This window comes from Cavia porcellus, unplaced genomic scaffold (assembly GCF_034190915.1).
Source record: "Cavia porcellus strain 051 isolate PalLab524CR breed Dunkin Hartley unplaced genomic scaffold, mCavPor4.1 scaffold_7, whole genome shotgun sequence".
In the NCBI taxonomy this organism is placed as follows: domain Eukaryota; kingdom Metazoa; phylum Chordata; class Mammalia; order Rodentia; family Caviidae; genus Cavia; species Cavia porcellus.
In genome coordinates, this window is record NW_026947490.1 from 60068679 (window position 1) to 60096293 (window position 27615).

Here is a 27615-nt window from a genome sequence, read left to right on the forward strand (position 1 = left end):
ACTATCCTTACTTTCCTATTAACTTAAACTGAAATCCTGTATTACTTACATTGTCTTACTATGACTGATCTTAACTGAATCTGAATCATAAGACTATGGGTTGGCCTTGGCTGATTTTATTTGAATTTGGTATGCTTGTTAGTATCAACCCTAAAAGCAGAGGCAACTACTCTGAAGATGACAAGATGTAAAGGATATCCATAGTGGTATTAACTATTAACGGCTCTCAAATCCTACAATGCTTTCAAAGTTGTGTTTTTATAAAAATAGGTAATACTATGTTTAACTATATTAAGCCAGTGTTGTGGACAAATCTATTGAAAATAACAAGAGAAAACATAGTAACTACGGAAAATCATCTATATTGTGGTCTTATATGTCTTATCCATTGCATGTTTTTCTAGGAATTTGTTTTGCTGTCTTGCTACGACTTGGTTTTCCCTATAATACAGAGAGGATAGATATATATGTAGAAATTCACACATGAGTTTTTTTTTAAAAAATTATTTATGAGAACAGATTGTATAATGCAAGAAGTAATGAACAGATACTCTGAAGAAGAGACTCTAAGAAACCCGAGGCTAATTTTGTAGCATTATGATATAAATTCTAGCAATACTATTGTTCACTGATTAGAATGACATTGGTCTGGTCTCTTGAGTTCAATTTCAGCATATGTAGAGATGGGGACGGCTACCACGAAGAGAATGAGAGATGCGATGGTAGTTATTATTGTCTTCCCTAATGTTGGATTTTGAAGACCTAAAAAGCCTTCATCATCCTGTAATGATTGATTAGTTCTATAATATGCAATAAGTATATAAAGTGGGTGAAGATGGGGACAGCTATTTGTAAGAAACGAGAGACAGTTAGATAGACAGTGAAGATCTCCAATGGACTTGCTTTGAAATCTGTATTTCTTTAAATTGTTTAACTGTTTTGTTCTGTTTTGATATGTTTAATCTTACCCTCTTTGAGATGTAAAACAAATATGTAGGACTGATAACCATATTACTGAGCTTTTGTTCGATCATTGAGCAGAACTGTTTGTAGTATCACTTTTTGAATGTCATTCTAAATACTTTAATTTTGTAACCTGAACAGCTATTTCTAAGATGACAATATGTAACTTATCAACCAGTGATTTCTTACCATTTGTTTTTCTGTAATTTTGTATTATTTTTTTATCTCCATGTATTTTTTTGTTTCCTTTTCTTTAAATTAAAAAAAAAAGAAAAAAAAAGAATGTGTATTCTTACATGCTTTGGTGGAATACTCAGTAAAAGTCTAATAAGTCCATTTGTTTTTAGGTTTGATTCAGTTCTATTATTTCTTTGCCAACTTTTTGTCTAGTTCATCTGTCTTTTTGTGACAATGGCATGTTAAGGTCCCCTATTACAATTGTGTTGTTGCTTATTTCATTCTCATGTGTATTAGTATTTGTCTTATACAGTTGGGTACTCCTGTATTTGGTACATATATGTTTATGGTTGTTAGCTCTTCCTCTTGAATTATTCCCCTGACAATATGTGGTGATCTTCTTTAACTCTTTTGATCATTTTTGGTTTGAAGTTCACATTGCCTGCAAACAGAATAGCTATCCCTGCTTTTTTCTGGGTTCCTGTCACATGGAGTATTGTTTTCTATCCTTTGACTTTTAGTCTATGAATTTCCTTTTGAGACAGATGTGTTTCCTGAATATTAGCATATTATTGGATTCTGTACCTTGATCCATTCTTTGATCCTATTTCAATTGGTGAATTGAAATCATTTACATTGATGGATATAATTGCCATGTACTAGCTGAAGTTTGTCACGTTATTTTCCTGCTGTTGGTTTTTTGTTTTTCCCCCTGTTTAGTTGCTTGCCCTGTCTGATGCTTTCTTTCTGTTATTGTCCTAGGAACTGTAGTCATTTATATCTTTCCCTAGTGTGTCTTTCAGTACGCTTTCTGGTGTTGGTTTGGTGGACATGAATTTCTTCAGTTGTTCTTTGTCGTGGGAGTATCTTACTTGTTCATTAAATTTCAAAAAAAGTATTTCAGTTTAGGTTGAAAGTTGTTTTCTTTCAAGGCTTGAAATACTTCTCTACATGCTTGTTTTTATTTGATTTATGCTGAAAAGTCTGTCATGATTCTAATGGGCTTTCCTTGATAGGTGAGTTGTGTCTTTTCTCTAACAGGTTTTAGTATTGTGTTTCTATGCTATATGTCTGGGATCTTAATTATTATATGTCTTAGTATAGACTTATTTTGTTTTTTTTTAAATTTTATTTAAGGAGGAAAAAAAAGCAGAGAAAGGGTCCAAGTTATACAGATTTACAGAGGAAAAAAAAAATAAACAGTAGGAAATCACTAGTTAATAGATCACATATTGTCATCTTAGAAATAACTGTTCAAGTCACAAAATTAAAGCTTGTAAAGTGGACATTCCAACAATGATACTACAAACAGTTCTGTTCAATGATCCAACAAACCTCAGTAATATCATTTTCAATCTTATACACTTAAATATACATGCAATTATATAGTTTAGAGCACTTTCTTTTCCTCTCTTTTGTACAATGACTATTACACATTTTGGGTTTCATTGCTCCCATGGTTCTTATTACTTTTTTAGAAGAGAGTAAAACCAAATGTGACATAACAGAACAGAGTCAGTCAAATCAAAAGGGTGGACATAATAGATAATGTAAAAACATAATACAAGGTGATCAACAATGGTTACCATAATGCCTCCCGCTGTCTCTAATAGAATTGCCTATATCATTAGTTATAATAAAATTGAACAAAACAGTAAAGAACAAAACGGACAAAACCAAAACATTGGAGACATTGTAGGTCTTCAAAAGTAGATAAAAGTCAATGAGAATGGGCGTCATAATGAATCTCATTATCTTCACAGCTGTTGCCTAAACTTTCGAACCTGATACTATCCAGCAAAACAGAATAGGGGAACATCAGTCAAAAACAAGATGGTGAGAGTAATACAGGGCTTTAAATCGAGATAATGGAAAGTCAATGTGGGTTACTATAATATATCCTGCTATTTTTATTTATTTTTCCCTTAATTAAAAGGATAAAAATAAAAAAGTAAATAATGGAGTGGAGATTGAGATAAAAAAGGGCATAACAGCAAAACAGCACAAATCAAAACATAACCATTTAAGCAGAATAGTGTTTCACCACCAGATAATCCTGACATAAAAGTAGTTACCATATTGTCTCTTTCCTTGAAATCCTTGAGTACAACTTCATATACTGTAGCATTAAATATATCAAAACAATGTAAAACCATTTAAGAGACTGACAGCATGACAGGGTATTTAGAATCGACTAACAGAAAATGAACAATGGTTTCTGTATAATCTCCTTGTCTTTAAAAGGTTTTTGCTTATACTATCATACATAATAAAATCCAATAAGATACAACCTATTTAAACCAATGGAGACAGAAGAACAAAAACTTGATGAGACTTCAAAACAAGATGATACTAAATCAGTATTACCTATTAAGGTGTCATTTTCTCCAAAATAGCTGTTCCTATCATCCAATCTTCTCTGCCTCATTTCTGTTGAGCTCTTTTTCTGTCAGTAGCTGTCAGTTTGTCTTCTTCATTTTGTTCTCTGCTCCATTCGTTGTGGTCTCCCCGCCACTATTTCTGGATTCTTTGTATTTTTCTTTTTTTAGAATATCCTGCAATACTCTCTGTAGAGTTGAATTGGTGGTTGCAAACTCCCCCAGTTCCTCTTTATCCTGGAAGCACCTTGTTTTTCCATCAATTTCCAGGGACAGTTGTGCAGGATATCTCAATCTTGGCTGGAGATTATTATCTTTCAAAGCTTGAATTATTTCCCCCCACGCTCTTCGTGATTTGATGGTTTGTGCAGAGAAATCTGCTGTAATTTTGATGGGTGTTCCCTTGTAAGTGGTCTGTTTCTTGTCTCTGACAGCTTTTAATATTCTGTTCTTGTATTGAATTTCTGGAATTTTTATTATTATATGCCTGGGTGTTGCTCTGTTTGGGTTGTAGGTAGCCGGGGTCCTGTATGCCTCGTACATCTGAGTATCTTTACCTTTTGCTAAATTAGGAAAATTCTCCTGGATTATTTCTTTAAGTAGCTTTTGTAGTTCATTTGTTTGTGTCCCTACTTCTTCTTTTATGTTCTTAATCCTTAAGTTATGGATCTTCTTATCATCTTCTTGTCTTTGTATTATTGCTGTTTGTTTCTTTGTTATTTTTAAGAAGTTTTTCATTTCATTCTCCCATATTACAAATCTGCCCTCCAGTTCAGATAGTCTGTCCTTAGTTTCTTTCAAGCTGTTATGCCAGTTTTCGATAGACTTCTTAGTTTCTTGGTAGTCCCTTTGAACCTGCTTCACGTATTCTGTGCTTTCTCTGTTTTCTCCATCAAACAATTCTCCCCTCTTTTTCTGTTCTTCCATTCCACCATCTGTTTTTTCTTGGGTGGTGCTTAGCATTTCTCTAACTATTCTGCATACTTCTAGCTTCAGGTCATTGATAACTTCATTCCTGAACTGATCTATGAGGCTCTCTATATGGCGCTTTATGTCTATTGGTGCGGTGTCTGCTATTGCCTGTTTCTCAGAATTGGGGGCCGAGGAGCCTTTCTTGTTGCTGCCTCTTCTCATATTCTCTGTTCCTTATATATGCAAGCTTACATAGGAGGCCCAGCTTCTCTCCCTGTCAGCCACAGCCTGATCGAATTGCGCCAGTTAGGTGTTCCCACCCACCGCAGCACACCAGGAAGTTCCAGACCAGGCAGCCTATGCAGGGCCTGCCCCTCCCGGCCACCGTCAGGCTCTGGGATCTGGGTTAGGCTAGCCTACTGGGTCCGCTAGCAGTGTCACGTAGGCTAGGCACTTTTCACCAATCCCGCCTGAGAGGGGGATGTGTGGCTGAAGTCGCCACCGCGCCCTGCTCCCGCAGGACTGCCCGGGCCCAAAATGTCCTCCGCTGGAGTCAAACTGTGGTAGAGTGTCAGTTTCTTTCACTCACCTCACCACAAGTCAGTGCACGCCTCCCTGCCCGTCCTGTTTTCGACTCCGTTCGCAGATTCCCGTTCTCAGAGCTTCCACGTGTCTCTCTCCTTGCCGAGCTGATGTAGAGGCAGCCACCACGCGACGGGAAACCCAAATCGCGGCTTCCAATGGCGCGGCCTCCAGCCTCCACACTGAGGCTTTCCTGTTCCTGTTTTAGCACCAGGACTGCATTCCAAGTTGGTTTCTCTCAGCCCAGTTCGTTCCTGAGTCAGCAGAGCACATCTCCACCGGCTTATGTCTCCTTACTCCGCACCCTTCCTGACTTCTGAGCCAAGTCTTTCAGAGAGCCTCCATAGTAGCTGTTATCTGTCCGCCATGTTCTCCCGGAAGCCTATAGATTTATTTTGGTTAGGAGTATTTGGCATTCTATGTGCCTTACTTATCTGTACATCAGGTTCTTTCTCCATGTTTGGAAAATTTTCTGCTGTTACTTCTGTGAACAATTTTCCTATGTCATTTGCATTGACTCTTGCATTTCATTGATGCCTATCAATCTTATATTGTTTCTTTGCATAATCTTGAAGCTGCTGAATTGTCATTTGATGCTGCCTTATTATTTTTAAAAGTTCTTTCTTTTCATGATCACTAGCTATGATTCTGTTCTCAAGGTCTGAAATTCTATTCTCAGATTCATTCAAACAGTTTCACCAGCCTTCAATAGAATTTATTTCTTGAATATTTCTTTGAATTTATTTCATGCATTCTAATTCTTTTCTACATTGTTTATTCAAGGTTTCCATCATTTTCCCATACTCCTGTACTTTTTTTCTGTGCCTTCTCTAGCTATGCTGAGCAACTCCTTTAGTAAGGTTGTCATTTCTTTCTTTAGGTGAAAGATTATTTCTAATCTGATTTCCTCTATAGCCTCATGGATTTGTTACTTTATTTCACTTGCTATCTTTTCAGGTGTTTCAGGTATGTGACTTTTAATGTCCTGTATTTCAGTGTCTCCTGTACTTATTCCTGATAGATTGGATGTTTGAGATTGCATTTTTCTTTTTTGTTTTGGCATTTTTTTACCTCTTTGGCTAATATTTGGTCATTCAATCTCACTAGTCTCAACTGTCCATAGTGCATGTCTTAGGATTCTACTGTATGGTTGATATTTGTCCAGTTGCTGAGTCCTACAATGAAGGCAAGGGCCAGTCACCTGAATTCTTTCTGCAGGGCCTGTTGGGTAAGTCCTATATTCTTCCTGGGCTGACTAGCCTAGGATTATTGATATAAGTCAACCCTTGGTTCCTGCTGTCACTGTAACTTCAGGTTGTTCCAGGCCACCAGATCTACCTGGCTATAGTGTTCACCTCAACTGGGACCCTATTGTGTCACTGAGTGCCTTCTAAGCCCTTTTGATTTCCTCTGGGTAGGGGAAGGCCTTATCAGCACTCTCCTCATCTACCTGGTGTTCTCTGTATGAAGGAAGGACTCACCCATATTCTTGTCAGACTTGCCAAAGTCCTACAGCTGGGGGAAACTTCACTGCTGCTCCTGTTTACCCACTGAGGTCCTCTTTTAGGGGGGAAACTCACCACACTGTCACAACACTGACACTGCTAAGGTCCTCTGTGTGAATGCCTTCATTCCAGTCAGCCCAGCAGGTGGTGGATGTGGCTGCTGATTGTTACTGGTCACTGCTGCAGTCTTTTGGGTGGGGGGAAGGGTGACGTAGGTAGGTCGCGAAGGTGACTAGGGGGAGGAATAGCCTCTGATCGGCAGCCATCACAGGTCTGGGAGGGTGAAAACAAGGGGCAGCCAGTGATCCATGGCATTGCCAGGTCCAGGGGGTGAGGGAGAGGGGCAGTCTATGATCTGTGGCCCCCCTGGTCTGGGCAGTTAGGGGGAGAGGCAGCCCACTATCTGCAACCCTCCCAGGTCCAGGGCTCAAAGAGTAAGGATAGCCAAACATCTGCAGCACTCCCAGGTCCAGGGTGTGATGGGTATAATTGTTTTTTTAACTCACCTGCTTAGAATACAAACCATTAAGAATAATAGTATAATAACCTTAGAATGTACTTTCTAGAAGTACAGTATGCCCAATGCTGTTCTATTCACAGTTTCAGAATTATATAGAAATATTTCTCTTCAGTTTGCTAAAATAGAAAGGCCATACAATAGATGTGACAAAAAAGAGCAATTTACCACACCATTCTTTCTTTGGTCATCAGTTCCCTTCATATGATGAAAATGTCAGGCAAACTGCAATAAAGTCCTTTAGTTATATTTTTCGGGAATCACACAGCTGAATTTAGTTTTGGAGTTGCCTTGCTAGACATACTCTTTCTGATCATTGTTGTAAAAAAAAAGACATTTAAACAGGGAAAAAATAGACAGGAACAGCAAAGAGAGCTTTCTAAAACCTTTGTTACACAAAGACTGAGTAGGTGCCCAAGGTTCAAGAATAAAAGAGACCTTACACATTTAAGGAAAAGGGACTTCTGCTGAATCACATAAAAACATGAATTAGCAAATAAAAACAAGGGCAGAAAAGGGAAAGAGTACATCAGTACCTAAATTTGCTGCTATATATCATCTAAAATAGCCACATTTTAGCAATGATAAAGAGAAAAATATCAATTGTGAACCAAACACTAGAAAACTAAGAGAAAAACTGATTATAAGAATTCTACATACAATGACAGCAAACCATTTATTTTAAGTATATTCATAGAATTAAAGGAAGCATTCATTAAAGGAACAAAGGAAGTATAAAACAGCATCTTTTTTTTAATCAGTACTAGGGATTGAACTCATGACCATGCACTTGCAAAGCAGGCACTTATGCTGCTGAGCTAAATCCCCAACCTAAAACAGCATCTTATAAACTACATAATATCAACATTATGATGGAAAGTAATTTTTTAAAAAGAACCAAATGTAAACTTTAAGGAAAATTTACAAAAGAATACTTGCACTGTCAGATGAAAAAGCCAGCAAACTTGAGACCATGAGAATGCTAGAAAGAGAGTGGAGAGAAAACAGTTTAAACAAAATAATGATATATGGCTGAATACTTTGAAAATATTCGATGAATAATATGTGTCCATACACCTAAACTCAATGAAACCGACATAGAAAAATGCAAATCTATAACTAGATTTATCATACTAAAAAATGTTGAAGGACAAAAAGAAAATCTTAAACAGCAATAGGAGAAAAATATCCCAGAATGTAAAAGTAAATCTCAATAAAATTATCTGCTGACTTAGCATCAAACACTGTGAAGCTGACTTACAGCTCAATGGTAAAGGACTTTCCTGGCACATGCAATACCCAAAGGTTGATCCCCTGTGCCTACCAGAAAGATTGTGAAGTCGAGAATGCAGTGTAATGACAGATTCAAAGTGCTGGAGGGAAAAAAATGCAAGTAAGACATCCATACCTAGCAAAACTACTTTTCAAACAGAAAGGCAAAATAGATTGCTAAATAAGAATTGAGATATTCCATTTCTAGCGGAACTTTTCTCAAAGAAATATTAATATTTCTTAGGCTAATGGAAATTGACTTTTGACAGTAATTTGAGTCACCCACAGAAAAATCAAAGGTTTTAATGTTCTGTAATTTTAAAAGTCTGTATAAATGCACATTTAATTTCATTTCTAACTTCAAATGATTTGAAAGATAATTTTATAAAGGTGCTTATATAATTACTCTGTCAATCATGTCAAATAGATTACACAATACTAGTACAAAGTTGAAGAGTGGAAATATATTACAAAAAAATAGTCATATTACACAGAATCTCAAATACGCAGGAATATAGAAGAAGAACCACAAATTACGAAGAGGAAGGTTAGTATAACAGAAACTATAAATATATATTTGATCCTCTTTCTTTTCTCAGATTATTTAAAAAGTAAATTACATTAGGGAATTATAACATTGCTATCATGTTTTTAATATTTACAGGAACATGTATAACGATATAAAAATTGGGAAAAGAAGATAAAGCCATATTTCAGGAGTAATGTTTTCATATCAGAAATTCAATTGATAAGATCATGAAATAGATCCTCAGTTTGACATGTGCAGTCATTCTTTGGGATCCTTGAGAGACTTGCTCCAGAACTACTCACATGTACAAAAACTACAGTTGCTGAAGTCATACAAAGTACAATAATATCTGCATATAACTTACACACACTCTCTTGTATACTTTATCTCTAAATTAAAATACCTAATAAAATGTTAAAGCTTATTATACTAGACTGTTTACTGATTAATGACAAGAAAAGACTATATATATTCAATAAAAATGAAAAAAATTTTAAAGTTTTTTAAGAGTAAGAATGGTGTATTGGGAGCTCCTGAGAGAGACAGGAAGGGTCACAAGTGGCTTACCACTGAGGCCTTGTGTCAGACTAATTTATACAGTGAAGTTACCTTGTGGGTACAGCATGGATCAATTATAATCAGTCAGTAAGATTACAACTGCTGAGCTGATATTGACCCAGTAGGGAAGAGTATATGGTTGACATCACTAACTGGCATATATATGACTTTAAAAACAGGAACATTTTGGAGAAAGGGTGGATCCAGTTGTTCTGATCATCCATTTGGGTGTCTGATGCATATCTGGATTTCATGGACTGGGTAGTACCAATTGTAATATAATCTCAAGTTTACATTCATCTCTTAAGGAAGTATGCAAGTCTGACCATTGTGACTTTAATCTCAAGACCTGCCTCCTTTAGATGCATCTTCAGCCACAGTTTTCTCATTTTTTTCAAAGGCCTCTGCCTGTCTGACTGCCTATTAATGTCAACCTAACTTAGTTGCCTATAATATTGTGCCCTCTGAAGAGATATTCCTACCTGCAGTTAGGATAGAATGGGTATAGTTTCAATCAAATCACTTTCAGCTGAGAAGGATCAGTGTCTGGGAGACTGAAGTCAGGGGCCTTCTTCAGAGAGCTGATCTATGGGCTTTGGATAGAAGTCATGTTGTAGTATAGCACTTATAAACTTCCATTATACAGTTGACCTGTTGAGTCCCAGAAAAAGAGTCTGGCACGTTTATTGTTGGTTCCATCTGCATGATTACTTGGATGCCTCTAGGTGAGAATAAAAAATTTTTCTAGGAGATTAAAGCACATACAACCAAAGCATGAGCACTAGAATGGAAGTACAGATTAAGATAAAGAGCCATTCCCAGCTCATACACTTATATAACCATGGTCATGATTATATAAGTCATGATTGTTTTCTTTAACCAATTATGAACTGATAATTTAAAACATTTTACAGGTTAAAATTCAAACTCTTTCATTTATAAAGGTCACTTTTCAGTAACCAAAAGCCTAAGAATGAGAACATGAAAAACTTATTTTAGTATTAAAGATAATTTCCTCAGTAATAGTTGACAGTTTCAAAACTTGAAGAGCCTACTTCTCATCTCTAATAGATGGAGGACAAGGAAGGGATAAATCCCAGTTCAGTTATTAACAAAGTTAGTCCTTTGTATCCACAGGCTCAGTAATAGTAGCTGCATCAAATGGTGCCTTAAGGATGAGGCTCCTGTAGTCTTCCAGAAACTTCCATCTGTACTTTAAACACAAATCAAGATTGCCTCTCAGTGCAGAGAAAGTTGCCCTGCTTGTCTGGTCAGTGGCATAGTGGAAGGACCTGGGTGGAGCAAGACTGATCAGCTCATGCTAGACAGAAGCAGAGAGCGAAAATGGAGGATCCAGGAAGGGAGGTATACCCTTGCATGTCACTCCCCAAATGACCTCTTCTTACTAGTCCGGCCTCCTAACAGAAACACCATAATCTAATCCCTTTCTAAACACATGGGACTTTGGGGAACAGTTTTGCTTGTTTATTTGTAATTCTATAAAATCATGTAGTCTTAAAAACTGAGGTAAAATCAAAAATAGTGTCAAATGCTTCCATAAGGTCTTAGGGTAACTCAAGCTAGGTAAGTCTATATGTTCAGTTACAGGTATTCAGAGGCTATGCTTGGCCTGTTTTTGTTTCTGCAAAGCTCTGGAAATAGTTAATGTGGCTAATTTTGGAAATGTCTTGCATTTCCATCTGGTCTGAATCAATGAACTTAAATTTCATGCTGCATGACATGAAGACATTTTATGAGACACTAGATTTAGAGACTGTTATTTAATGTTCACAGAATCTTTGGAGTTATAAAAGAAATGTAATTACTTACCTGGACACTGGTGATGAGTAAGTTTGGATGAAGAGAACTAATTGATGATTCTTGTTGACTTGGATACTGTTCTTGGAGCCCTCAAGCCTTCATTGTATGATGTTGGTTGTAGGGAATGCAGTATGCTGGTGCTTCTCTGAAATGTTACTCTGGTTGAACCTGGTAGATATCTGAAATCCTGAGTTCGTGTTCTCTAAAATTTAGTAATGAATTTTAGAAACAACTGAAGTTACAAATAGGAAGAATTTGTTGAGAGAGAAGTAGTCTCTGCCTAACAGAGATAGAAGGGGACCCAGAAAGTGGGTTGTCCACCAGCCTTGTTTCTCAGGGATGTTTTTATTAAGCAAAGCCATGAGGTGATATGCATTCAAGGTGGGAGAAAACTCTAGTCAAGCAATAAAATTACAAAGTAGTTAATACTGACCCAACAGGAAATCCAAATTGGGTGTGAAGTGAGAGGAAACTATGCCAAACCAATGAGATTACTACAAGTATAGACATGTAGATGATACTGATAAAATGGGGATCAAAAGGAGAAGCAAGTCATTAGCAAGCATGCTAGTAAAGAACAAGGATTTTCTGGGAAGGAAAGGATTGGAGAGACTTTGGGTCCCCCACCCAAGGTGATTGATGCCTACTTAGAATATCAATCACTGCTGTTCATTGTTAGGAGAAGTATGTGGGTATAGTCTGTCCTCCTTTTTTCTTTTTTTGCTTTTTTTTTTTCCTGGAAGCTTGGCTTTCAGTGAGTTGTTTTATGCTGAGGGCCCAGCCTGGTCTGCCTGTAATATTTCCAAATAACTTAGTATCCACAATATGGTGCTATAAATGCAAGGTAGTATTAAACATTTATGTGCCAGGTATTGTGCTAAGCACTCTGACGTATTACTTCTTTAATCTCTACCAAAATATTTTGAGGTAGGAATTCCAATTTTGTTAGAGAAGGAAATAGAGGTACAAAAAAGATGAGGACTGGGGCTTTAGCTCAGCAGCATAAGTTCCTGCCTGGTAAGCATAGCGTCATGAATTCAATCCCTGGTACCAAAAAAAAAAAAAAAAAAAAAATGCTGATGTACCTAGTCCAAAATTACATAGCATGTCAAGGGCACATTTGGAATTCTGACCCAGAGATTCTGGCCCTGAAATCCTGTGTTTTCCAGAAATTAATACTGAGAAATAGTACTGTTATTGGAAGTAGTACTGAGATCTTTGGTCCTAGTGATATAGGGGAATGAGACTCCTAACCTACTATGTCCACAAGTTCTTGTTCTCTAATACCAAAGACTGAATTTTAGGAACAGCAGAGATGAAGAGTAGAATATATTTATTGAGTGAAAGGAAGCTTCTGTCTGAAGAGAGACAGAAGGAGTCCCAAGCAGGTTACCCAGGGAGCATTTTGATCTAAACCATAACATACACATCTTTTCCCATTTGACTTTTTTTTCTGGATTTAGAAATGAATAGAGTATGTAAGCATAGTGACAGAATAAATGGAGGAGATCAAAAGAATTTTGACTACAAAAATATTTTAGGACAAATAGGGTTAAACACTAGGAACACAAAATTTTGTGCTGAGAAATTTATAAATGTGAAGAGTTAAAATTTTCCTCCCTCATATTATCATTTCATTGTTTTAATGAAAAAACATCTCATCATAGTTAGAGTGACACACACACATGCACAATTTTCCCATTTAAAGGTTTCCAATTCAGTTATTAATAAAGATGGCCGTCTGTATCCACAGGTTCTTCATCTAAGTATTCAACCAATCATTGACTGAAACTTCTAAAGCATGAAGCAAAATAGACCCTTACCTGTTTTTGTGGATGTTGGGCATTTTGTTGAGCAACATGGAAACTGACTAGTACAAGATACCATCCTAAGTCTGATGCTCCTTTAATGTTTTTTCCCCTCTTCCTTATCTATAAAGTCTATCTGCATCTTTTCTCATTTCAACTATTAGTCAGTTTTCCTATCACTGACAAAATACCCAACACCCTCACTTCAGGAGGGTTTTATTTGGCCTCTGACAACCAGGCCCCTTCATGAGACTTTTTCAGGTCATTTTAGATTTAAACCATCACATTTCAATCCTGTCCTCCAAAAATCTTGTGTTCATCTCATTATATAAAATGTTTCTACTCCATCTCTTAAGAGTTGCTGAAAAATTCAAGTTGAAACTTTCCTCTGAGACTCAAGGCAAACTCTTAACTGTGAGCCCCTGTAGAACATCACAAAGGTTACATTTTTAACCTACAATGGCACAAGGTAAAGGTAAACATTTCCATTTTGAAAGAGAGCAGTAAAGGATTACACAGCAATATCAAAGCAAGACTAAAACTAGAAGGGTAAACTTTAAATCCTGTAACAGTATGCTATCGGCCAGGAAAGGTGGTGGTGAGATGTGAAATCCAAAGGGCTTGGAAACCACACCCAAACTTTTGCTTACAGCACATATGACCTCCAGCTTGGGTTGACGTCTCTCACAGCCTGAAGCTTTTTCAACAGACATTCCTTTGTTTTGGAATCTCCAGCTTCCTGGAGTCTTAAGTGTACCTTTGGGTTCACTCTCTCAGCTTCATGTCATGTCCTCTTCTGAACTCCTGGAGGGACTGTGACCTTGTCACACATTTTTACCTGCGCTCCCAGGACAGTTTTTGACCGGCACAGCTCCCCAATGAGACAGGAGACACTCTTGTGGACGACAGTTAACTGCTGGTTTATTTACACGGGCTCTGGTTTATATATTTGGCCGTGACCAATCACAGGCTGCCACGAGGAAGCAGGGCGGGAATGGGATGCAGGCTCTGGCTACTATATCCAGCTGTGGCCAATCAGGAGTTGCCACAGAGTATGGAGTGAGCACAAAGTGCGCACGGGTTGGCTAATTTAAAGAGGGACGTAGCGCATTGCGGAAGCTGGCGTGGTCCTTAGTCCCGGGTGGGGTATGGTATGTTGAGCGCCTGCGCCCAACAAGTTTTAAAAATCTGAGTGGAATCTTCCATGATTTCATAATTTTCCATGACTTCATAATTCTTGTATTTTACATGTCTGAAAAAGCAACATCAAGGGGATGATGCCAAGGTCAGTTGCCAGCTTGAACAGTAGCCAGACCCCCTTGGACCAGAGCTGGAGAATCCTCTGAGTGCCTGGATGATCCAATGCTAAGATAAATGTTCCTACATGGCCCTGAAAAAGCATGTGTCCAAGCAGTTTTATTCTCAAAATATTTAGTTGTGTCCACTTGAGCCTGCAGTGGTTTGGATTTTTCTGATTTTTGAGATGCCCTCGGTATAAAGTACTTGGTTTTTCTTTAATTAAAATATTTTTAGCAACTGTGGCATCCTTTGCCCCAACTTTGTAGGTGCTTCCTCTTTTCATATTTTCAGCACTTTCTTTTGTTCCTGATTATCCTATAGATCTCACTAAAAACAGCCAGAAGGACCCATGCCACACATTCTGTACATCAAGTTTCCTCAAAATTTTCTCCACCAGATTGGTCACCATTACTGAGAGTAATCTTTAGAGAGAGTCTTCTTCAAAGTCTCAGGACATGGGCAAACTATAAATACGTTTTCTGCCAGAGGAAGCATATGTGACCTCTGGTCCTAGTGCCAGTAGTCCTCCTTTCCAATCAAATCCTTCTGAGCCTCAGGGTTGTTGTGCATGTGTTTATCAGCAGTCCAGTCTGCTGAGCTCTGATTAGAATCTCATCAGTCTCTGTTTACAGAATCTAAGACTTTCTAGCCCATTTCTCCACACTTACCCAAACTCTTATTATGTACAAAATAAAAACCATTTTAAACCACATAGTTACATACAATTACAGAAACAACCCCACTCATGCTAATTTTTGTACTAGTCAACTTTGCTGTCACTAGGACAAAATAATAGACCTACAACCTAAAGGAGAACGGTCTTATTTTGGCTCAGTTCAGTCTGTGGTCAGATGACTCCAAGACAAAAAGATCATAATAGTAGGATCTGTTGGAGTTTACTGCATGGATCAAAGAAAAGAGAAACAAGGAAAGAGAATATAACCTTCCAAGTCACACATCCAGTGACCAGCTCCTTTTGAGCAGGCTCCACTTCCACATATGAGCCATTCAGGGTATAGTATTGTAAATCAAAACTACAACAGATTACCTTCTTCTTTCCATCACTGATCCCTATTTGACTTTGGTTACATTAAAAAAAATCATTAATGTATTCGTCTTACACCAAGCTACAGTTCCAGCCATTTTGTATTAGTTTTTGAAACAAGGTCTCACTAAGTTGCCCAGTTTAGCTGATCTTGAACTTGCTATCCTCCTAATTCTGCCTCCCAGAATACTGGGATTACAGATGTGCATCACTGTGCCTGGTTTACACTTTCTGTTTTATATAATAGTCCGTGGGTTATGGTGACCATAATTTGCAACTTGACCTAAAACGTGTTATATTCCAAATGTATATCTCACCAAACATATCCCTACCGTGTTACTATATCTTAATATATATTTATACTTTATTATCAAAAATTGTCTAGGATGATGTCAATTACATATATTTGTATTGTTTGCAAAAACATTAGTTAAGGAGTTAGCACCAGTCTATATATCCATATGGTTGTTTAATATATGATTTTGGAACAATCACTAAACATATCTATGCCCCAATATAAAGAAGTTCCTATGATTGGTAATAGTTCCTTCAACTTTATATTCTTGGCTTACTTTAATCTGGACTTTTAATTGTAGTTCTTCTAATTAAAATCTAATAAATGTAATGCTATATATATATATATATATATATATATATATATATGCATATATTAATACCTACCTTAAAGAATTGATTTGAAGTATGTTTTCTAGTGGCTAAAACAGTACGTTTGGCTGATACAGTTGGACAAGATATAACAAAGGATGAAACTCTGATACAATCAAAGAATTACTATGGTAAGAATAATTTTTAAATCTACTTAAGATTTCTCTTCTCTGGAGTTTAATTAAATACAGATATTTAATCACTTACCAACCCAATTATTTAAATAGAGGATGACTAAAAATTGCATATTTTTTCATTAAATTTTATAAGGAAATTAAAATGACATTTTTATCAAATTTATTCACTGCAATAATCCACTGCCCAAGTGATGCTAAGGATAGTCAGTATGCAAACAGATGTATTGCCTGAGTTATGCTGACTAAACTGTTCAGTAGTTAATGACAAAAGTACCTATATGTTATTATTACATAACAAAATATCTTCAAGAATTCCCTTTATAAATAGTTGAACTCGGGGCTGGGGATTTAGCTCAGCGGCGTAAGTGTCTGCTTGTAAGCAGGCAGTGGTGAGTTCAATCCCTGGTACCGATAAAAAGGAAAAAGACAAAAAAAAAATAGTTGAACTCTAGTAGTTACTCCAAATAGAAAATATTTATGAAAATTAATGAAATGTATGCTTTAATATGAAAGGAAAATATGATGCCAATATTTTGAACAATATCAACAAGGAATATTTTTCTTTAAAAATGAGACTCTGCAGTTGGTAATAAGAAAATTCACTGGAAAGATTCAAAAGTAGACTTTAATAGGAAGAAGACACAGATCTGTAAACTTAAATGAAATACCAGCAGGAAAGAAAAAAGAATCAGAAAAAAATATTGAAGAAAAATATTTGGCTGAAATATTTCAAAATTGTTTGATGCTTATCATAGCTATGTTAAATCCAAGTAGTATGCCGCCTTGAAATTCACAATCTGACCAAGAGAGTAAAATATTGAATGACAAAAAAGAAACCTGAAAGCATCCAGAGAAAAGCTACTAACCAAATAAAAGAAAATTCTGGCAAGCATAACAGGTGACATAGCATCAGAAACTGTAGAGACCGCAAAGTAATAGATGGCATATTCGAGGTGCTGCATAAGAGAGCAGTCAACTATGAATCTTATATGCAGGAAAACTAGCTTTAAAAGTGGAATTCATGTAAGGAAAACCCAAAATAAATAAAAATGTAGAGAATTTGTTCCTGTCAGTTCACTTTACAAGAAACATTTAATAGTGAAGGAGATCAGAAAGATAAGGAAGGAAGGGGGTTAAAAGTGATCAGGATAATATTACATATGTACCAAGTACCAAAAAAGAATGTAAAGATTATATATTGTAAAAAATTCTAATAAAAAAATTTTAAAGAAATGTTAAAAGTTCTCTAATAATCAAAGTATCATCATAGTTACTTGAATCCATACATTCATAAGGATATGTAAGTTAATTTTGGTATTGCAGAAAACTGTACAAATTAATATTCTGTTTTTTCTTTTAATTGATCAAAAATGAAATTTCATAGTGCAACATATATATAGTTGTATTACTGGATCCATGTTGTATACATGTGTAATTAATTTGACAGTAGCACCAAAGTGATGGTTAGGAGCAATGACGTACTATACAGTAAGGAAACTGCAATGGACAATAACTTAGATCCAAAAAAAATAGTATTTTAAAAATTAGAAATTATAAATAATAACTCACTTATAATCAACACTAAATTTACACTTGCCTTTCTCTTTACCTTTTGAGAAGGCATAAAGTTACATAAAGAAATATGACATGATTTTAGCAATATTGTATATATATATATCCTGAAAAATTAGAAAAAAAGGAATATATAGGAGTAATTTTTTATTTCACTGAAATTAGTCTAAATATCAAGTAGATGATAAAAATGACTGTGGATGGATGATTTAAAAACTTTATAGATATATTAAAAATTATTGAAATAAGACACTTTAAAACAGCAAGTTATATAGTACATATTTTTAAAGTAGGTTAATGAAATCTAAGAAATTTAAGATCAAAAGGAGAAATAAAGCAGTCATAAAATGTAAGGAGGACACTTGAGGTGGTGCTTCATCTAGCCGCCTGGGTCCAGGAGGTCCTGAACTCCACCCAGCCAGGCATAAGACCCTGTTGCCCCACTCCAGAGGTGCATGCTCTCTAGCTGCACAGAAGATCTAACTCTGCCCAGGCCAGGAACCCAGTGCAATTCATCAGTGGAATGCCCAGCCAGCCTCAAAGCCCCAGAGCCTCCCATTAGGGATCTATGATGAGTCTTGGAGAATTGGAACTCTGCCCAAGCACAAGGCCCCAATCCCATAGTTCAGTGGTGCAGCCCAGCTAGGCAGGTCCTGGAGATTCTAAACTCCCTGTCCAGGAGCAAGGCCCTGGAACAATATGCCAGGAACATGCTAAGACTAGCTGTGTGCTCCAGAAGCCCTTACAGCTAGATGCAAGGTCCTGGTGTTGCCTAGCTGCTTGAGTCAGAGAGGCCCTGAACTCTGCCCAGCCAGGTGCTAAGCTCTGGTGACACACTGCAGGTGCATCCCTACTAGCCACCTGTGGGCCAGAGGTTCTCAGCTCTATTTAACCAGGTTCTAAGCCCAGCAACACACTCCTCGAGTCTGTCTCTGCTAGCAGCAGGAGGATCCAATCTCCACCCAGCCCAGCATCCCAAAACAACACAGTGAAGTACATCAGGGAGCACCCAACCAGCCTCCCAGGCCACAGAGCACAAGGAACTGGCACCTTAGGTCAGAGGTACACCCTGCCTAGCCAGAGGGATATCAGAGGATTGAATCTCTGCCCAGTGCAGTACGCCATTACAGTCCATCAGGACGATGCCTGACTAGTCACTTTTTCCAGAGGAAAATGACAAAATGAAATAACAGGAGGCAGTCTCAGTCCTCCAGCCCACTGAGAACAAACCCTAAAGACCTGAAATGGAAGACACTGGAAATTGCACATTGAAATTTCTGAAATAATAGCAAAGATAGTAAAGAAAACAACTCCATGAAGTTATAGAGGAAGTCAAGTCAGAAATAATCTCTCAGGTAAAAAATGAAATGAAAGACATTATGAAATAAATGCTGTGTGGATCTAAAGGAGATCTAAATGAAAAAATAGAAGAACATAAGAAAATGAGGAAAACTTGAATGAACAATGTAAAACAGAATTAGAATTCAAAGATATATTCAAGAAATTACAAATTCCACTGAAAGCTGGCAAACCCACTTGAATGGAACTGAAAATAGACTCTCAGACCTTAAAGACAAGATGGAAGATTATGGCCATAAAAGAAAAGATCTCTTAAAAATAATAAGGAACCAGTGAACAATTCAATAGCTGCAAGATGATGCAAAGAGAAACAATATAAGATTGATAGGTGTCACTGAGAAAGCAAGGGTCAACACAAATGACCTGCAAGGACTATTTGCAGAAATAATACCAGGAAATTTTCAAAACATGGGAAGAGAATGTGATATGCAGATAAGTGAGGCATACTGAACCCCAATTAACCATAACCAAAATAAATCTTCACCCAGACATATAATAGTTAGGATGTCAGAAATTCAGCATAAGAACAGAATACTAAAGGCTGCCAGACCAAAAAAAAAAAAAAAAAAAAAAAAAAACAGATCATTCTGTCTTATACTGTTCATTCAAGATTTCTGTCATTTTCTTTCTTAAGTTTTTTTTTTTATTTAGATCTTCTTTAGATACACGCGGCATTTATTTCACAATGTTATGTCATTTCATTTTTTACCTGAGAGATTATTTCTCACTTGATTTCCTCTATAACTTCATGGAGTTGTTTCTATGAAAGAAAGCCTATCAGAATCACAGCAGGCTTCTCAACACAAACCTTCAAGTCAAGAAGAGCTTGGAGGGAAGTATCTCAGGTCCTGAGAGATAACAACTTTCAACCTAGATTGATGTATCGTGAAAACTACATTTGAAAATAGATGGAAAAATAAGATATTTACATGACAAAGAACAACTGAAGAAATTCATGGTCATGAAACCAATGCTACAAAGAGTACTGAAAGACACTATAGAGAAAGACAAAAATAACTACAATCCCAAGAATAACAACAAAAGGAAACCACTAAGCAGGGCAAACAGTTAAACAGAATAACAGGAAACCAACAACAGAAGATAATATGTCAGTGATAAGTCAGCACTTATCAGTTATATCCATCAATGTAAATGGTCTCACCTCACCAATAAAAAGACACAGACTGGCAGATTTTAATTAATAAGCAAAATCTAACAATACGCTATGTATAAGAAACACATTTTAACTCAAAAGGAAATTCATAGACTAAAAGTAAAAGGATGGAAAACCAGACTCCATGCAACAGGAATCCAGAAAAAAGCAAGACTAGCTATTTTGTTTGCAGACAAAGTGAATTTCAAACCAAGAATGACCAAAAGAGATAAAAAAAAAGAGTCACTACATACTTGGAAAAGTTCAGGAGGAAGAGATTGCAATCATAAATATATATGTACCAAATATGGAAGCACTCAACTATGTAAGACAAATTTTAATAGACATGAAAAACCAAACAAAACAATTAACACAGTTGTAACAGGGGACCTTAACACTCTATTGTCACAAACAGACAGATCAACCAAACAAAATGTCATTCAAGAAATAACAGAACTAAATCAAACTTATGAAAAAGTGGACCTAGTAGATGTGTAGAGAGTGTTCCACCAAACAACATCAGATAACATATCCTTCTCAGCTACATATATAGGTAATTCTCTAAAATAGATCATATAATAATGCACAGAACATGCTTAAGAAAATGCAAAGAAATTGAAATAAGTCCATGCATATTAACCATAGCACAATAAAATTGGAAATTAATTAAAAAACCCACAAGAATCCTCATAAACACAAGGAAACTAAATAACACTCTCCTAAACAACCAATGGGTCACAGAAGAAATTAAATAATTTGTATACCTTCCAGATCTAGAGAAAGCATCCCTAAAATTCACCTGGAACCAGAAAAATCTAGAATAGCAAAGGCAATACTGGGCAACAAAAATAAGGCAGGCAGCATCAAAAACCAGACTTGAAATTATACTACAAAGCTACTGACATAAAATCAGCATGGTACTGACAAAAATACAAAACAGACCTGAGGATCAATTGAATAGGTTGGAGGATGCAGCCACAACTACAAACACAGTCAGCCTCCTTATCTTCAACAAAGGGGCCAAACATGTTTCCTGGAAGAAAGATAGCCTCTTCAATAAGTAGAGCTGGACAAACTAGCTCTCCATATACCAAAAACTAAAACCAGGCCCATGTCTATCACGATGCACCAAACTAAAGTCAAAGTGGATCAAAGATCTAAATATTAAAAGAGAAACAATAAATCTACTGGAAGACAAAGTAGGTAGAAATCTTGACGACATAGACTAGGCAGAAATTTCATGAACAAAAATCAAATTTTGTGGGAAACACTTTCCAGAATCAACAAACTTATTAAAGTTTTCACATGCCAAAGGAAATCTCCAACAGAGTGAAAAGAAGACCTATGAATTGGGAAAATATATAAGCCAATTGTCCCTCAGACAAAGGACTTCTGTCTAGAACTTATAAAGAATTTTAAAAAATCAGGACCCCAAAATTCAAGGACTCAATCCAAAAAGAATATATGCTTCTCAGATGAAGAAATACAAATGGCAAATAAATATATGAAAAAATGTTCAATGTTCATTCAGGAAATGCAAATTAAAACAACACTGAGATTCCATCTCACCCCAGAAATGATGGCCAAAATCAAGAAATCAATTAACAGGGGCTGGGGATTTAGCTCAGCGGCATAAGTGCTTGCCTTGCAAGCAAGGGAATCGTGAGTTCGATCCCTGGTACCGATAAAAAGGAAAAAGACAAAAAAAAAAAAAAAAATCAACTAACAGGGCTGAGGATTTAGCTTAGTGGCATAAGCACCTGCCTTGCAAGCAGGCAGTTGTGAGTTCGATTCCTGGTACCGGAAAAAAAAAAAAAAAAGAAAGAAAGAAATCAACTAACAACAAATGCTGCAGGGGGGCTGTGAGGAAAAAGGAACTTTCACTGTTGGTGGGAGTGTAGACTGGTGCAACCACTATGGAAATCAGTGTGGAGATTCCTCAAAAAGCTAGGATTCGAGATTCCATGCTATACTGATTCTGGACATTTTCCCAGAATAACTGAAACATTGATATATGTCCACAGTGATATATGTCCCCCATGTTTATAGCAGCATAATTTGTAATAGCTAAATCTTGGAAATAGCCCAAGTGCCCAACCATCAAGAAATGATAAAAAGAGATATTTTTGGCATTTTTATACAATGGAGTGCTAGTCAGCTAAAAAGAAAAATTGCTTCAAGACTTGTATAAGCAAATGGACACGACTTGAGACTATACTCATATACTCATAAGTGAAATACATAACTCACATGTGTAAATACCATATTCATATTGTCTCGCTAGCATAAGAAACTGAAAAATTAAGTTGTTTCAAAATATACAGTGAATACTGTGTAAGAGCAAGGAACTACTTAAAGAGGAAAAGTAATTAGAATAAAGGAAAAGAGGAAAGGAAAAAGAAATTTGTGTGTGTGTGTGTGTGTGTATATATATATATATATATATATATATATATGATAACTAAACTGACTATATTAATAACTATTAGTTATTGGAAAAAACAGTTAATACTCATGTTCAGATCAAATGTACATGTCTGTATCTGTTAATCTAAGCAACCCTCTTAAAGGTAACAATATACAATATTACAGCCATTTTCAAATTTCTCTTCTCTTGTTTTGTAAACCTATACTGTTACTGTATTTGTTTTATTGTTTGTTTGTCTGTGTTGGTTTTTTAATTTTTCTTTTCTGTATCTTTTTTATCTTAAATTTAAAAATGTGAAGTAGGAAAATTGTAACTTTTGTAAGATTATAAATATCTCCAGCACATACCTTTGCAGGATTCTTAGTGCTTAACCCTGTCCTCACTCTTCTCATTACATTCTTGCTTATCTGAAAAACTTTTTTGAATCGAAATTTTACCAATTAGATGTAGAGAAATCAAATAGGAATTACACAAAGAAATTAAAATAGGTCTGCTCAAGTCACAATTTTGTGCTGTGATAGATATTTTGATAATTATTTAAAACTTGTTCTGCCACTCATGCATCTTTGTATATTTTGGGGAAGATGCACTAACCAGTCTCCACTTTTATACACTGTTGGTATATTTGGTCATTGTGCAGCCTTAAAATCTATTCATGAAATCAGCAATTTGTCCAAACCAAAACTTAACACTTTAATAAAGATGTCTGATCACCACAAGTTTCCAAGTAGAATCACATGCTCAACTAAAATCAAATTTCACCAAATTTAAGGCCCAATGACTGACCAAGATAATATGAATTCTTTGTTAACTTTGATTTTATAAAACATTTATATTTAATATACTTAAATATATTTAATATTAAATATTAATATATTTTAAATTTAATATAGTAATTTATATAATATATTAAATTATTTTATATTTTTTGTATTAATATATTTTATATATTAAATGTGGGAACTGGCTAGTGCATCTTCCCCAAAATATACAAAGAAGCATAAGACTGACAGTACAAGTTTTGAATAATTATCAGAATATCCTGCAGCAACACAAAACTGTAACATTAGCAGTTCTATTTTAATTTCTGTGTATAATTTCTGTTTAGTCTCTCTACATCTAATTATTTCTGTCATTACCTTAGTGTTAACTTTAAGCAAAAAGGTTAAATCATATGAATAGCCACATAGAAAGAGATCCAATCTAATGTTGGCCCAGTAAAAATTGACTTATTTCCAGCTATCAAGTCTGTATTCTTAGTAAACCCAAGATAGCAATTGCTATTAAGTCCATAAGATGCTCTTCTAATACTCTTGCTGCTTTTTCTTATAGTTATGTAATCTAAAGGAGAAAAACATTCTTCTACAGGTTCACTCTCTGTGTCTACAAAGACCATGGTTTTAAAAAAATTTAAAAAAAATTTTAAAAGACCATGGTTTAAAATTTACCTGTGAATAAAATTGTTTCAACTTCCTAAATATATCCATACCTTATGACTGTGCTTTTAATGTTAATTTGAAAAATTACATTCTCATCATTCACCATCTAGAATAATTTTATTTTATATAAAAGGTAGCTTTGTATGGGAAAAGTTCTGCTTATGAAATGTTAGATGGCAATTTCTACATCAGTTTTGTCATTACTTGATCTGCACTTCATTCAAATCATTAAACTTCTTTAAGCCTCAATAAAGTGACACATCAGTGATTGTTAACAATGCTGTCAGTGCCAAAGGGTTTGTGTTTATATAATCAGACTTTCAGAAAAAAATTCTGCTTTCCTAACAATAAATTCTAATTAGGTTACCACTACCCATGCACACGTATGCTGCATACGTACACACAACCCCAACACAGAGACAGATGAATCTTAGAGTTTATCTCTCAAGGTATCTTAAAAATCTGTTTTATCTTTATAGCTCCTAACATAAAACATTCAACCAGTGCTAAGGTAAGAGGTGTAACAAAGGAGACAGTCAAGCCACAATTAGAGAATAAACCAGGTAAGAACGAGGATATTTTTTAAACTTCACTACTGGTGTTAATTTAGCTTCTTTATAGTTACATTAAATACAGATTCTTGTTGACATCTGTACTTCATAGTCTTCACAACTTCCTTCCTATAATTACCAGAAATCTAATATTTACTTACTATCAATGAAACATTGTTTATCTATCAGTAACTTTAGAACTCATCCATTTAAGTCATAATCTTTAAAACTTCAGTGTTATTGTGACCTAAATATATGATTAACGCGACTGTCTCAGGTGCTTCTCTACTCATTTGTACATTTCTTGCTGTGATAGAAAATTTTCTTGAAATTTTTAAAAAAACAAAATCTAAATGATAAATGTGATAAAAAGAGAAGTGTAAAAGTTATTCTATTGGTTACTCATTTCCTCTATTTAATGACAGTATTGAGTGATTTACAATATTTCAGCTATTCAGTTGGGTTATTTAGTCTAATGACTGTACAGCTGAATTTAGATCTAGAATAACAGTGTTAGTTACACTTTTTGCCAAAAGAAGCCAACACTTTAATAGAAAAATAAGGAAAGCAGTCACTGAAAAGAATCCAACTATAACCAATTGGGTTGGAAACTGTAGCTCAGTGGCAGAGCCCTTGAGTGCTTGTGTGATGCAGTAAAACACATACTCTCTGTCTCTCTCTGTCTCTCTGTCTCTCTGTCTCTCTCTCTCTCAAAGGGGACAGTGTGCATAATCAAAACCTATGGTCTTAAAGGAACAAGATGAATAAATCAACGTCTCTCTTTATTTCAATATGTTATTTTAAATGTGCAGTTTTGAGTCATTCAAGGAAAGAATAAAGTGTAACTCATGCCTAGAAAAAAAGCAAATAATGAAAGAATATGTGTGAGAGTCATAGATAATGGATTACTCAGAAGTCTCTGAGTAACCTTTTGTTATATTAAAAGATATCAACAATGAAAATTACAGACTATCAAAAAAAATTAAAGACGATGCCCCAAAATTAAAAAAGACTTCCCATGCTCATGGATTGTCAAAATTCATATTGTTAAGACAGTCATGCTACCCAAGATTAACCTACAGATTCAATGTGATTTATATTGAAATTCTATATAATGATATTCTTTATAGACCTAGAAAAAATCATAAAGTGCATATAAAAGCACAAAGTATCACAGTAGCCAGGAAAATCCTGACCAAAAAGAACAATGCTACAGACACTGGGATACCTGATTTCAAAATACATTACAGAGAAATAATTTTTTAAAATCTTGATATAAAGACAGACTCTTACACCAATGAATACAATAGAGAACTGAGAAATACATTCACACACTTCGAGCTAACTGATACTTGACAAAAGTACCAAAAATTTACATTGATGAAAAAAGACCCTCAATAAATGGTGCTAAAAATCTGAATACCTGCTTCTAGATGATTGTAGCTTGAAAAATTCACCTCAAAATTGATCAAAGATCATGAGGTGAGTCTTGAAACTTGGAAACTACTAGTAGAAATCATAGGAGAAATAGTTTAAGATATGCACACAGGAACTGAGTCCTAATAGATCCATAATAGCTCAGAAAACAAAAAGCAAGAATTAATTATATCAAATTAAAAGGCTTTTCTAATGGTAATGATACCTCTGTACTTAGTTTTCATTTTAGTATTGGTACATCTGAGCCGCAGATACTACATTGTAGTCTATAACTTTCATACATGAACTCAAGCATTTTTTCAAAGCTAAACTTCCACCTTCTGGTGTATAGGTCTCCAGTAATATAATCTCTGATAACCAGCCATCACACACAGAAACTTTATTCCATAAGTTCACCTTAGTCACCTGTCATAATTGTCTCTTTTTCAAAAATGAATTCAATTTTAGTAGCTTTCATGTATTTTTCCCTGTCAGTAACACCTTTTCAATAGTTTCTAAATCCAGAAAAATTTCAAATCACATAAAAATTCAAATCAAAGGAAATCCAGTCTCAATGCTGGTCCTATTGTAAATCTGTCTGCTTAATTTTCTCCAGGTATGGAGTCTATAACCTAAAAGGAGCTCAGAAATACTTTTTCATAGTCTACAAAACATCTTATTCTTGTACTCCACTGATCCATACTAGAACTTTAATTCCATAATATTATAAAAGACATAAAATATTCCTGGACTGATCACAGAATTTCCACTTCATGTAGCTCTGTGGCTCTGGGGACCATGATCTGAAAACTGACCTACACAAAAAAGATTAGGTGTATACCCAGAGTGAGCATGCTGGTAGCATATGCTTGAAAGTTATAGAAATAGTACTTTGACTTCAGTTTGTGCAAGAGATTACATTGTATCAAAAAGCACTGACAAACTATATGCTAGGTTGTACATCATTTTTACATTATCTTCACTTATTGTCTTTAAGTTATATTTTGTAAGCCTCAATATAAGTTTATGTGGTTGCTAATAGATCTTTTGGTTCCAAGACTTTGTGATTCTGAAATGCAGACATTGTTTTAAGCTGTTTTCTATAATAACAATGACAATTTAATATAGTATAGCACATATACATGTGGTAATATTTACCTTATAAAGTACTGTGAAATCTGTTTTGGTTCTATAGAGACTGGAACAGAACGCTTCCCAGGTATTTTTGGAAAAAATGTAAGGAAAGAGCCAATGACACAGTTGAAGAGTTATCCTGGTGAGAATAAGAATTTATTCAAATCTCATGTTCCATATATTTCTGGAGTTAGATTAAATATTGATCTTCAATGATAACAATACCTATATATTAGTATTACATAGGTAAACTTCATTAATATACTCCTATAATTAGGGTCTAGTATACTATCAGTAAAACATTAGTTTTAAAGCCCATTTATTTATAAAGTTATGAATTAAAATGTAATGGTCTGGTCACCTTGTCTGTTAACAGCTACCAACCTTGTGTGTT

General features: G+C 35.4%; 1 protein-coding gene across 1 annotated transcript in view; it reads left to right on the plus strand.

The window, feature by feature from the left end:
• Ccdc7 (coiled-coil domain containing 7) overlaps nucleotides 1–27615 on the plus strand; it is a 262433-nt gene that overhangs the window by 199081 nt on the left and 35737 nt on the right. The window contains exons 32-33 of the mRNA XM_063254066.1: nucleotides 24600–24683; nucleotides 27283–27363. Of these exons, the coding sequence (XP_063110136.1) occupies nucleotides 24600–24683; nucleotides 27283–27363 (165 nt within the window). The remainder of the gene's footprint in view (nucleotides 1–24599; nucleotides 24684–27282; nucleotides 27364–27615) is intronic.